We start from the raw sequence: 14,453 nt of genomic DNA, 5'->3' as shown, positions 1-14,453 counted from the left end.
TTTTGTATATATTCAGGAGTATATTAATGCCGTCTCCAGAAATTAATGAAAGGTTTTTGTACAACGATGTTTTATTAGGTAGGGAACAAAATGGAAGGGTGAGAGCAGGGCAATGCTAGCTTTCATCATTACTTTTTTATAAGATTATATATATTTAAAAATGAGAGCTTGGTTTTTTTTTTTGAGAAAAAATGAAAAATCTATGCCTATTTATAAAAAATTAGTTTTTTTTTATTTTAAAAATCTACAGTTATTCACAAAAAATTAAATTTTTTGGAAAATAATTTCAAAAATTGATTTTGAATGTAAAGTTTTTTTGAAAATTTTTCAAAAATCTACAGTTATTCTCAAAAAATTAAATTTTTGGAAAAAAAATTTCAAAAATTGATTTTTAATATATAGTTTTTTTGAAAAAAATAGAAATTCCATCTTTATACACAAAAAATTATATTTTTCAGAAAAAAATGCAAAATTACATTTTTCGGAATATTTAAAAAATAAAATTTTTGAATATTATATTTCTTGGAAAAAAGTTTCAAAAATCCATAGCTATTCAAAAAAAATCAAATTTTTGTAGAAAAATATTTCAAAAATTGAATTTTTTGGAAAAAAATTGAAAAATACATAATTATTAAGAAAAAATAAATATTTCTTGAAAAAAAATGAAAAATTACATTTTGAGTATTACATATACTGAAAAAAAAGTTTCAAAATCCATAGCTATTTACAAACATGTAAATTTTTTCGAAAAAAATTTCAATATTAAATTTTTGTTTTTCTGTATAATTTGAATGACCGTATGACAAAAGAAAATATATTAAAAAGAAAAAACTCTTTAATTGGAGGAGGGGGGTTGTTACACACCCTGAAGCCCACCCCCTGCGGACAAAAAAACTGAGTATATAACATGGTTTATATTGATGATAATATAGTTCAATACTTTTTAAACCCTAAACCATAATTTTATGTTACTAGCGGCGCCATTAGGCGAAAAATCTAATAGTAAAACATTATTTTTGAAGGACCGCCCATATCATGCCATTTGTATGAAATATTTTACTCTAGAGTAAGGAACATGAGTTGGGTAATTATAATAAGAAGGGCCATAAAAACATTGTTGAATTGTCCTTAAGGATCCTTTAGAAAATGTTGCATCAATGCATGAGCAATCTGCATCTCTTCTTCTATTCAAAAAACAAACATTACTTATGTCTTTAGCGCTTTGATATGAAACATTTAAATCAATTGCAAATTAGACCCTTCACCACAATGCTTGAATGTGTCAACAGATAAAGAAGAAGAAAATGAGGCAAAAATGTGTAGATTTACATACATATACATTGTATGAACATCGTATAAACACTCTTAGTATTCCGTGAATAACCGCAGTTGAATGCAAAGCGGGGGTGAAGAAAGGTAGTACAAAATTCAAGGAAGGTGATTTAAATGAAGTCTACATATTTTTGTATATCGTTTTCCTTTACTTCTTCTTTGAAAAGTTACATTGAACTCGGACTGCATTGTGTGAGGTCAGATTGAGTTCCCAGTTGTTGTTGTTTTTGGTTTTTCATCCGTTCGTCAAGAGGAAGGAGTCTACCTATATATTTAAAAAAAAAAATTCTTTACGACCTATTTTTGTTCTTAATGGCCCTACTTAACTTTATTACCACCCAAGGAACATAATTCGATGGAAGGAAAATACCTATATATATAAGGTAAACAAATTAATTTGATTTTTATAGTTCTTAATGTGTGAGCATAAAAGCAGGCTGGAATTTGTTTTGTGGAAATCCAGAAGTAAGCTAAAATAATCGATAAAGTTCAGCTCTTAAATTCATATTAACATTTTTGTATTTGTTGTGTGGAAGCCCAGGGTCTTAATTGCTTTACTGGTTGTGACCAAAATTCAATGTGCAATGTTCAACGTAGAAATAGATTGTCTTTGATTTTAAAAAACTGCCACTTTTTAAGCCTTAAATTTCAAAAGGAGGAGAATATGAAAAAGTTCAAAGTCGTAGATATAATAACACTATAACAACAAATACCATTTTCCTGATATAAGGGCGCATAATGGGCTATAAAAACCACATGATCTTTTCTTATGAATCAAAATAGTTAGAAAAAATAACTTTTTTTTTTTTTTTCAAATTATTCTTTTTATCCTAGCCTAATTTTATGTTGACACGTCATATTCGTCAGTTGCAATTAAATGCACAATATATGTACATTGTAGATATTGTGTGGCCATATTACATCTTTGATTAATTAATTATCATTAATGAATAACATGTTATGCATAAACGTGTAGCAAGTTTTAAGCATTGATTTATGCAACACAGGCTCTTTCTTGTACATAAAGTCAAATGACAATATTAGGGGCTTCGGATGGGGATTTGCTGGAGGGGCTGCAACCCCCTCCTTCTAAAAAAAATGAAGAACTAGATATATGCAATAGAATACAAGGTTACACCATAACGCATGTACCACTGATATATGACTTCCACCACGCTTTCAATACTGACGTCATAGTGGATGATTGGTTGAGCGTTTTTAGAAAAACTATTTTTCTTGCCCAGCAGTAGATACGATACATTACATTGAACATTCTAGCAATAGTGACTTCATAGACTATGAGTGGTTGCGTGTTTTGTAAAAAAGCTGCCTGTGATGCCCAGTAGTCGGTACAATCCATCAGATTGAAAATTCTAGCGAGCCCGATTACATGATGGTCAAACCTTGTATTTCTATAAGCCTTGGGTATGTTGAATTTTTGGTTTTAAATATTTATATTTAATATTTGATTTTTTTTTCTTAAACATTTAATTTAATTTTTCAATTTATTTTCCAAGATATTTAATTTTCTGTGAATAGCTTTCGATATTAAAAAGTTTTCTCCAAAAATTTAATATTTGAATTTTCTTTCCAAAAAATATAATTTTATCTAAATAACTGCTGATTCTTCAATTTTTTTTCCAAAAAAAATTTTATGGGTAGATGTGGTTAGTTGAATCTTTTTCCAAAAAAAAAAATCAAAATAATTAGATTTACAAAATAAAATTCAGAAAAATTTAATTTTTTTGATTTTTTCAACAAATTCTAAAAACCAAACCCCCTCCCACCCCCAAAAAAAATATATATATATGTATATTATGTACGGACCCCCATGTATATAGAGTGCTTTCATGTGACGTCAGAATTGTTGATATCATGAGTTTTGAGGCCTACAATCAACCAAGTTTTTTTAACAATGTAAAATTTTTTCCATTAATATAAAGGAACATAGTAAACTATTGGATGTCAAACTGGGACCAACAAAAAAATGACTTAAACCTTACTTTCTATCAAAATTATTATATATCTGCCACTAAAATGCATTAAAAATATAACATTTTATTGTTATACAATCTTATTTCCAATGTTGGAGATAAAAACTAACTATTCTAATGAAAAGAATAAGATATCTTTCTCTAATTATCGTACTTTCTTGTCCCTAATCGGCCAAAAGAAAAAAATGTACAAACCTAGCTATATCCTACGGATTTTTAATACAGATTATTTTGATTTAATTCAAATATTACTGTTAATCATTGGCATTATTCACTTCAGTTGTTATGCCCTGTTTGATTATTAAAGCTGTTTGATGAGGTTTCTTCGAGATGTATCCAAGATGGAGTCTTACCAAAAAATTCAAAATAACCAATCTTCTTAGAATAATATATATATACAGTGATGAAAATCCGTTGTATTTTTTAGCTGGGCCGGTTTTTTTTTTTTTTTTTTTTTGGAATTGGTAATTTGAAGAATTAACTTTATTTTCCCTATCAGTTGACATTATTATTTAATTCCTGAGTAGTGAACATCTTTTTCTAAATAGATTCAATTATATTCCAAACCTGATTGAACATCCGTGTGCCCTTTTCAACGACGGACATTGAATAATTGTATGTTCTTTTTGGACTCAGATTAGAATTGGGGATCAACATCAGAGTCATTTCTTAGGTTATATCCTTTTTTCTTTCCTCTGCTGATTGTGACTGATCTAATGAAACGTCATGAGCATTATTTTTTCTCTCCTCCAAAACATTCTTCAAATTGTCAGGGTTACCATATTGATTTTCGGTTTCTTTTTTTTAACATGCACATTCTGGATTTTTCTGTCTGTTTGTTTTTTAACATTCCCATTCTATACTGAATTTTCATCACTGCCTAACAAGTACTTTATTCCATAATGTAGGGGGTAGGTAAAGTTGCAACTTTTTTTTTTAGGGGCTTTTGGTTTGACTCAGACATATCAAAATTTGACAAGATATAAAAACATATATTTGCTATTGTTGAATTTATTCAAAGAATGTACCACTCTGTAGTTGTTGTTTTTTTTATCACAAATTGAATTTCAATGCGGTCAGTCAAATGTTGAAACTGCCCCAATATCCATGGACGATTGCAACAGAACACTGTTATAAAACTGATTCACCAAAAGCTTTTTCTAACATTTTCAACCTGACAGCATGTGAAATTTTGTTCCCAAAAGAAAATTTAAGACAAAATCTTTGTTCAATAATTTTGTTCATTGTAAAAATTGTGGAGCACTACTGAGGTTGAGTGACTTATCCAACTGTTTTCAGGAGAAAAATGATTACTTAATCGAATCTATAAAACAGTAATAGCATGTATAAAATATAAGCTAGATTAATTAGTTTTTTGTTTTTTCTTTCATAAACATTAATGTTTTAAATTGCGATATAATTTATTTACAGACTACAAATGACTATGGATTAGTAGTATTTATATGTACGCCAATGACTTAAATTAATGTTAGAACAGACATTTATAAATAGCAGATTTTTTTTCCATAAAAGATAATATGTACAAGCGACTCTTTAACTCTGATTAATAAACATATTATTCAATCAGACTAAAAGTTTACTAGTGAAAGGCATAAAAACATCACATCAAAGGTCTTCACGCCATATCTTTTATAACTTGATACAAATTTATTACAATAAAATAAAACAGTTCAAAGGGAATCATTGAAGCATCGCTATATGAATTAAAAGTTAACTTCTTTGAAGAAAGCAATGCTAAATTAGTAAATATATATTTTCTCTTTATTATAAAGTAAGGCTGGAACATTTTTCTTCTTTTGATCAGGAGGAAATTCTTCGCGTCATCGAAATAAATTTAGATAAAATGCTTTTGAATAGAACTAAGCACACTTAAAATTGGAAATATTTTTAATTCGTTGAGTTTTTTATTATGCTTAATAAAAACCACTAAATCTCGACGGATATATCAGTGAGAAAATGGAACAATTAATCATAGGGGAGTTTTATCGGTAATTGCTCAAACTTGGCGATTATTAACCATATTTTTATTATAATGACAAAATTAAATAATGATTATAATGTCACAATCAACATTTTTTTTTTTAAAGGATGGAAATCTTTAAATAGCTTAGCTCTTGGAAACCCAGAAGTGACAAAAGCAGTCATATTTAATAGTTCCTTTTCCTTTCACACCTTTAATTATTATCCTTGTCCCTTAATTTAGAGCCCTTATCACACGGCAACGTTTTAAACTCTCCTTTAGTAAACATCCTTTTTACTTAGTTAATTAACTGGGGTAAAAAGTTGATTTTTAAGCGAATTTTACTTAATGATAAATAGACTCAAACTTACCCTATTTAAATTTGTAATATTTTCATAATTATTTCATCAACTTTGCAATCATAAATACCCGATGAAATTACTTCAAAAGTACTTACTTATGTTAAAGACAAGGAGAATAAATACATTATTTTTAAAATTAATTTTAACAACATTAGATTGTGGCATCAACAACTCATTCTTTGGATGAGGTTGAGTGTGATACATACAAAACAGCTGATATTAACAATACGTTTCCATTAATTGAAAAAAGGAACATAGGAAAAGGAATAAACGACTTAGCCCATTACTTCCCACACGTACATATATGTACGTTAAAATTACATTTTTTGAAATTATGTTTTTTTGCTTCAAACGGTACTAAAAACATCCGTTTGTTTGATTGTAAGTAAACATGATGACCACCTCAACTTCATTATTTTCCTTTTTTATTGCCATAGAAAAAAAAATTGAGGAAGTCATTACCAACACCCAAACACATCCCATGATCCCTGATAATTTTGAATTTAGTCAACTTTAAGAAATAGCGAACACTCTAATGTATGAGTTCAAATGATTTTTTTTTAATATGTAGACGAATAGAAAGAGAAAACCAGCAATCAATTGATAGTCAAAAGCTCATACGAATTAAAAAATTTATAAGAAAACAGTCCCCATCCAAATATCGCATCCAAAGTAAAATTCCACTATATAAAAGTTTAATTTGATACCCATTCAACTAAAATTATTTATACTCAATTCCTGTGTAGAAAAAAAATATAAGTGGAGACAAAAGGACATGCCTGCCGCTCAAAAAATCCAACCTTCAGTGAAAAGGTGAACAGGGATACAATCTGAGCGAGTAATGCCATCATGTACCTCAGTAGCTATCCCAAAGCGACACAAAAAATATGTATTGCCAAAGACGGGAAGACTCAATTAATATCTTATGCCTCGAAATAGATTTGATTAATTTTGCCGACAACAACTATCCGAATCTCTACAACCCCTTTTGGAAAGTTGCAATGCTCTTAGATATATAAACGGAACTGCAAAAAAATATGTGGATACGTCTGAACATATTTGTGTGGATGAATTGATGGTCAAGTACTTTCGACCCAACAATGTGAAAAAATATGCCAAATCAAAGCCAACACTATTTTGATCTAGATTTCGGTTTTAGATTCATCTTCCGGCTTGCTTCTTCATTGCATTTCTTAAAATTTTTGTTAATTGAAAAAGAAAAAACATCCAAATGCTGTAAGGGGGTCATAGATAACCTTTTTATTATTTCTGACCTCATTGACAACTTGAGAGATTAAAAAAAGTTGGAATACTAAGTACTGTTAGATCCAATAGATTCTTTTCAATTTTTATCCCATCAAAAAAGGAATCAATGAAAATGAAATGAGAGTAAATGAAGTACAATTTCAACGATAATGATAAAGTAATAATCAATAATATAATTATCGATCAAGAGTTCAAAAGCTGATAATGTTCTATCTGTAATGATGTTATGTTTTTAAAAATGATGATAGCCCCCCGACTTCCTTAAAAATATTTTCTTGTCTAAAAAGGGCTGAACTATTTCAATTTCCTATTTTTTTTCGTGCCAAATTGTATTTTCCTTAGAAACAAACACACAATAAGTCGGTTGATTTATGTTGCTTAGAAGGCTGAAATTGAGTCGTCACTTGATTGTATCCTAGCATTTTTTGAAATGTTAAATATACCATTTAGTCGTAATTAGTGTCATCCAAAACTATTTAAGGTTTTCAGCAAAATTCCTTAACGAGAGAAATTTTTTCCAAAAAATTTCAATCCCCCTTAAACAAGTACATCTGATTCTGAGAAATATTCTGATATTTTTGACAAGCATCCCATTATCAGCTTTTGAACTCTTACATTAACTTCATAAATTAAAATAAACAAACAAAAAAAACATTTTTTTAATAACAAAAAACGTAAATAGTTAAAAAAAAAAAAACAAGATGTTATTGTCATAACTATTAAAAAGTAAACATAGTTTCAGAATGCTCAAATATATAAAAATTGATAGTTTTTCATATTATTTACTTATGTAAAACATTAGACTTTCCCATTTTGAGTTAAAAGAGACATATTCCGAGTACTGAACTTATTTTATATTATCATCTAAATTCAGTTTGAAAACTCATCTTGGAACACTTTCCGAAGGAACAAGAACCCTTAGGCAAGGAGAAGAAAAGGTGAATTCATCTTGGCAAATAAACGTTTGAATACATGAGACGGATTCCCAAAAAAAAGTTTCAGTTAAACGTGAACTTTGATTTTTTTTTATTAGAATGTTAAAATATAATTGTATTATTTATCAAACTCCACCATACTTCTGGAGACTTCCTCAGAAACATTATCCTCAAAATGAGCCGAAAGCGTATAATTTAAGTACGAAAAATTAGAATTTAAAGCCCAGTAACTTCCTTATAAAACAACAACCCATTAATTTAATTTTTACATTCCTTGTAAATCCTAAGTTTTTTTGAGTGTCCTTGTTTGCTGTTAGTTTTAACTTGAAGAGTGTTTATATTTTCTAAAGATATTATAATTATTAGTTCATTCTTGGGGAGAGAATACACAAATATAATGTGTAACCTTGAGTGTATGTGCTCATGAATGAGGAAGAGTAACCCCTAGAATTTGTTAGTGAGTTACACGTGAAATTCGTGTTGGAGTTGAATTGAGGATCCAAAAAGAAGTCCTTCCTGCCAATGTATATGCTAAATAAAGGGCAATCCGCAGGGTTATATTTTGTTTTGGCTTGGTTTTTGGATTTTTTTATAAAAAAAATCCAAAAATATTTTTTTTAGTAAACAATTTTCAAAATGATATATGTTTATTTTTTGTTTTTGTTTTTTCATATACCGAAAATCCTTATGATTTCCAACCCTACATAAACTATGCGTAGTTCATCCATCTATCGGTACAAAATAACATTCATTTATCATTCCGTTCGTTTGTCTAAAGTAAAAACAAATGAGAGAACGAAAGAATAGGAGGGTCAAAATGAAGTATGTGTTGACCTCAATGAAATGAGATATCTTTTTTCGATTTGCATCAATGGATATAATTATATTTAACCCATGTGGAAGAAATCTTCACCCTTGTAACATGCTAAAAAAATACATAAAATTATAAATAGTTAAAGTTGTAATTATCTTTTATCTCACGGATTCATCTTGCAATAGATAAGACACACAAAAAGTTCGAAGAGGAATTAAAATAGAAACTTTTTATGCATTGAATATATAATCTACATTATTAAAATAAAAGTTAAATCCCTTCTTTTAACAATATTGTTCCTTGTTATATTCACATATCTTCTTTTTTTATGTATATTCTATATTAACATTAGTTTTGGGTTTCGCTCGAAAAATCCTAGACTGGTCTGACAACGTTATGATTTTTGTGGACGAAACTCATTCGGTCCTTTAAAGAAGTTCAGTCTGAAAAGGGGAGAGTAACAATAATTATTATTTTTTGAAGTTATCTTCGAGGTATTTTATTGAAGCAAGGTTTGCCTTTTCGTAGACGTCTAATAACTCCGGTCGATGCCGGGTACTTCTACCAGTAAAATAATAAAAAAAGGAGGAAAATTGCATTGTTTGTTGCATAAGCCCCCTTAGTATTGAGTGTTACTAAATCTCTAATTTCTTAGTAAAGAAAAATTTTGATAAAATTATATCAACAGATATCATTATTATTCCATTCCTTTAATAGATTCAATTATACTCAAAACCTGATTGAACATTCGTTTGTGCTTATAAAAGACGGAGCATAACCCTGAGGATTTGTTGGGAGTTATAATTGTAAGCCCTTGTTGGACTCAGAGTAGAATTGGGTATCAACATTGGAGTAATTCTAGCAAATGCTTGTTTATATACTTTTCTCCTTCCTCTCTTGTCACAGCTGATTGTAGCTGATCTCATGAGACGTCATGAGCATTATTCTTTCTCTACCTCTAAACATTCTTCAAATTGTCAGGGTTACCATGTTGATTTTCGGTTTCTTTTTTTTAACATCCCCTTTTCTGCAATGGATTTTCATCATTGATAATGGTTTCATTTAGATTCTGTAATTGAGTAATGGAGGTAGAATGATTAAAAGCAGAAGCTAATGTGCAAGTTATTATATGATAGACGCTCATGACTTATATAAGGTTGTCAATGCCTTTGTTAAAAACTATAAATATTCGTAGGTAGTAGGCATGGGATAGAATAACAGAGGATGTATATAATATAAATATGTATAAATATACAAATACATTAGTCTTTAAAACAATCTTTGCTACGCACAGTCAATAAATCATTGGAAATTTTTCAAAGTTCTGGAGCAATGGTTTTTGCTAAATGTCTTTATAGAATTTTTTTACAAGTAAAACTACTATATAAAACATTTTTGATGATTTAGAGTAGATGTAAACTCACTTCTATTATATACTTTAATTAATTAGATGTTTCTTGGTATTTGAAGAATATGCTTCACTGTCTCTATCTTTTTGATTCCCAAAATCTACAGGGTCCTGCAGATAAATTGGGACTGAATTTAACTGCTTCTAGATTAATAAATATAGCAAGTAGAAAAAAATTGTAATCATTCAATTTATTCTTTATTTTATTGACAATAATGGTATTCAATGAGATCTCCATTTTTGGCAACCATTCTCTCGATTCTTAGCCTGAAGGCCTTGAACTCCTTGACAACTTCCGCGGGATCAATGGACACCCAGTGCTTGGTAATAGAAACCTTCAGTGCCTTGATGATGTTGTGGCTGGTAGCACAAACCTGTTTCTCTAACTTCCTCTAGAAGTAGAAGTCCAAGGAGATCATATCAGGAGATTTGGGCCAGGTTTTATGGCCTAAAAAGGGATTTCATTGCTGTTAAGAAGGACCTGAGTCTTCTTGGAGCAGAGTCTTGCTGAAACACAAACTGGGTTCCATTTACATTCGGTAAATAGTAGACTTAGGGTAGCCTTCGTTATAGCAAGAAGGTCGTTCCAACGTCAGGGAGTTCGACAATGGTTGACCTTCTTCGCTGCTCAGTCTTTACTTATTGTCAAACCACATTCAAAATTGACTCAATCAAAAGATAATAACATAAACTCACAAATGGTACATTAAAATGACATATACATGTTCTATTTATTGATGTGGATGCAGTTAAAGTCAGTTCCAACTTATCTGCAAGTCCCTGTATACATCCTTCCTTGAGATTCGATAGGAACTTATGTGATCGTAGTATAATCTCCATTTTTTCATAACCCAGATGACATATTTACATCCTTGGGCATTACAACAATCTGTCAGCCTCACAAAAATTAAAATCTTAAGCTCTTAAAAATAATATATCGACTTATCCTTTCATAGTACATTCAAGGGAGTAAGTATATTAAATCATAGATAAGAAGAAGGGAATAATGTTATGACAACTTAAGTATGGAACGCCAAAAATATTTTATCTTGTTCCTATCCTTTTCTTGTCTTATTAATTAATCCATGGTGTACTTTGTATCTCTACAAATGTATGAGAACGTAATATTTTTTTATTTTTTTAAAAATATGAATGGAAAAATATCTACATACATATTTATTCATCTTTGTTAATGAATCAGAAGAGTATGGATTTCGATGGAATGTTCTGAATCATTGCTTCCTTCCTTATTGTTAGATTTTTCTTTTTGCAAAAAGAAATAGACTGCAATTTGTTATTATTAATATGTATTCTCTCTTTTTCACCAGGTCTGAATATAAAAACTGAATAGATTATCCATAACAAAGGAATACAAAACCATTCCTATTTTAGTTTAATTCGTAATGATTGATTGAAGTAATATGTTCACCACTGCGTCATTCCTTTTAACCATAGTCCTTCTCGTAGAGGGAGCTACTTTTAGAAAAAAAGGATCTCTTCGATGTTCCAATCCTCTCGGATCTATGGATGGACGAATACTTGTCGAATCTCAAACTGGGGAAATATCAGACTTTACGACTCTTCAAGTAAAATATATTAATCGAGTAATTAGTTAATTATGATTTAACATATGCAAATGATCCTTTTCAGTGGCAGATTCGCTTAGGAGAAACGGTTTGCTATCGTTTTAAATCTGAAACCCCTTCAGGATTAAAGGGTTACATTGAAGTTACCTATGAGTCCATACGCTCAATTTACTCCATTTCAAACCATTATTTCTTTCGATTAGCAAAATCAAATGTCCAGTGTTACTGTGATTGCCCTGGTGGTTCTAACTCCTGTAACACAAACACTCGATCCTGTGAAGGAAAAGACAATTGTATCAACTACTACAGCTCATCTGTATCTTCTGCTGGATGTTTCCTCAAGTTTTTAAAAATAAGTTCCTCTGTATGCTGCTCTATAGGAGTTGAAAGACTAGAAAAAGACGAAAATAAAAGATATCGAGCAGTGGAGCTATCTGTGCCGAGCATCATTGCTGAGCTCAATGTGAGACATCTCAATGAAGATTACTCCGTTGTTGACTCAAGAACCTATCATGTAGACCTCAATTCGGGTAAGTGAAATATGATTAGAGATGTGAAAATTGTCGAAATCCTTGTGAGCATAGATTTAAATTATATATATATATATACTTGTAATCTGCAAGATGTTAGTTCTCTTACTAATTATTCCTCCATTTTCTGAAAATTCCATACTATTAATGAGAAAAGAGAAATATAGTTTATAATTATTATTGTAATCCCTGTCAAGATATATTTCGTCTCTTAAAGTTATACTGTTTTTTCTTTTTTTTAAGTTTACAATTGCGAGGATTTCGACAATTTTTGCATCTCTATATATTAGGATATTCTTCATTCATTATGATGTATATATGTATGAATTTGAATGTACACCCTTGTGGAATGTACATACAAATATATCCATGTAAATATTTTAAAACTCTGCAGGAGATACCTTTCCGAAAATGACACTTATGATTTGTTTTTCACGAAAAATTCATTTGAATTGTTTAAAATATAGGATCATCTGTGGATTGGGAAGTAAGTCTTCAAATGAGTGGAGCAGGACCAAGTAACTCCGTTCCTCCTGGCTGGTATATGGTTCCAGAAATGTCACATGACTTATTTGGAAGTATTCCTATCAATCGCTTGGATGAATGGAATATTTATAAATTAGGTTGGTTTAAATCAAAAAGGGACAAGGATCATATTGAATCAACTGGGCATCAACTAAGGCGAGCGTTTGACGTAGAAATGTTAAATTGTATGGATAATTCTTACAGAACAGAGGTACTTATACATAAATTGAAATTGAAACTCATTCTGAAAGAATTGTTTTTAGTTTTCCACTCCTTACATCAATGATAATCAATTAACCAATGCCCAACGCATTGAGTCCATGTTTCCTTTTATACAAAGTGTACAAGTATGGAGAAGAACTGTCGAAATTGTTCACCGAGAGTCTCCTCTCCTTGTTTTAACTCTTCAACATCGAAATAAGGTTGCTTCATATCACAATTTTAATTTTATAATCTTTCAATGAAACATTATTATTCTAGGTTGGAGTTGTTATGCAATATCATGAATCCACTCTTGATAATTTTGAAGGTTATGTTCTCTTAGATAGCCACTCTAATCAATTTTTATGTTTAAACATGAGCGGTGCAAGGGGATCTATTAGAGGAACAGTTTCTTCACAACATTCAGAACAACAACTAGTCATATCCACGACAGTGAAAAACAATGGGAGTGCTCAAACTTCGAAACGGATTAAGCTTCGGGGAGGACTTTTATGTGATAGAAACCAAAAAGTAATGGTTATTCTATCTCCATCGGACTCAAATAAAAAAATAAAAAAACTACTCCCATGTTTGGAGGATGGACTTCAAGATTTCGATTCCTACTTGTCAAAAGTTAGTTCAAAATCTATTTCAACTTATAGGGACTGTCCAAACTGCTCTGATTCCTGGAAATATTGGATAAATCCATTCAGTTGGGGAACAAATATATGGAGCACAACAAGAATACTCTTAACGACAGTTACTCTAGTTATAATTTTAAGTTTAATCATCATTGTCGTTAGAATAATGTGTTGCATCTGTAGATGTTCACCTAATAATACAAGAAAGTGATTTGGTCAAAGAATTTTTTAAGAAATTATCTTATTTACAGTCAGTTACTCACACAATTATTCATTATAATTCTTTTTATTTTTCAAGCGAGAATCTAGTCTGATGCTTCTATTTTTTATATAATTATTTTTACAATAAATTATTTGTTCATTTATATCTTCCTAGATTTTATTCAATATACAAAGATTTTATTGGTTAAAGAAATAAATATTAATGGCTGGATGAATATTGAATACACCCGACATGGAGTGGAATCATTTATAATTTTTAAAACTTTATACTACATTAATAAACGGAACAATGTTATTAATGCATATCACTCAACCTATAAAATCGAATCTTTCATATTATTTGGAGATATGATGTTAAATTACGAGTATTTACTTTTTTTATTTTTGTTCTATAATTTAAAATATTGAAGGTCTTGGACTTGTGAGCAAATACTACAAACTCGATTTAGACTTGTAGTATTATAAGGAATTTTCCTCACTTCCGCTAAATTCGCAGATAGTTCAATCATAGAAGACTATATAGAAATATCTGGAAATGAATGTAACAATAGGGCCCGCTCTTTTTCAGCAAAAGATAGCCTAAAATGTTTTGAAAACGTGGTCTTGATAGATGTGCTCAAGAGACTTGGATTGAATTATATTTAATTAATTGTTAT

General features: G+C 29.9%; 1 protein-coding gene across 3 annotated transcripts; it reads left to right on the top strand.

The window, feature by feature from the left end:
- Positions 1-1,263: 1,263 nt before the first annotated feature.
- LOC121118374 (cell fusion protein aff-1) lies at positions 1,264-14,028 on the top strand. 3 transcript variants are annotated; one of them, XM_040712943.2, is made up of 7 exons: positions 1,264-1,437; positions 1,500-1,715; positions 11,421-11,678; positions 11,743-12,208; positions 12,676-12,944; positions 12,997-13,155; positions 13,214-14,028. In XM_040712943.2, the coding sequence occupies exons 3-7, from the start codon at positions 11,514-11,516 to the stop codon at positions 13,784-13,786; spliced, it is 1,632 nt and encodes a 543-aa protein (XP_040568877.1). In that variant the 5' UTR covers positions 1,264-1,437; positions 1,500-1,715; positions 11,421-11,513; the 3' UTR covers positions 13,787-14,028. The 3 variants fall into 3 exon arrangements, with proteins under 3 accessions (XP_040568877.1, XP_071744401.1, XP_040568878.1); XM_071888300.1 differs by having other exon boundaries at positions 1,300-1,437; positions 11,485-11,678; XM_040712944.2 differs by having other exon boundaries at positions 1,362-1,715; positions 11,485-11,678.
- The last annotated feature ends 425 nt before the right edge of the window (positions 14,029-14,453 follow it).

The sequence above is a fragment of the Lepeophtheirus salmonis genome, chromosome 5 (genome assembly GCF_016086655.4).
Source record: "Lepeophtheirus salmonis chromosome 5, UVic_Lsal_1.4, whole genome shotgun sequence".
NCBI lineage: Eukaryota > Metazoa > Arthropoda > Copepoda > Siphonostomatoida > Caligidae > Lepeophtheirus > Lepeophtheirus salmonis.
The sequence above is the reverse complement of the archived record's forward strand: the minus strand, read 5'-3'. Positions and strand labels throughout refer to the sequence as shown.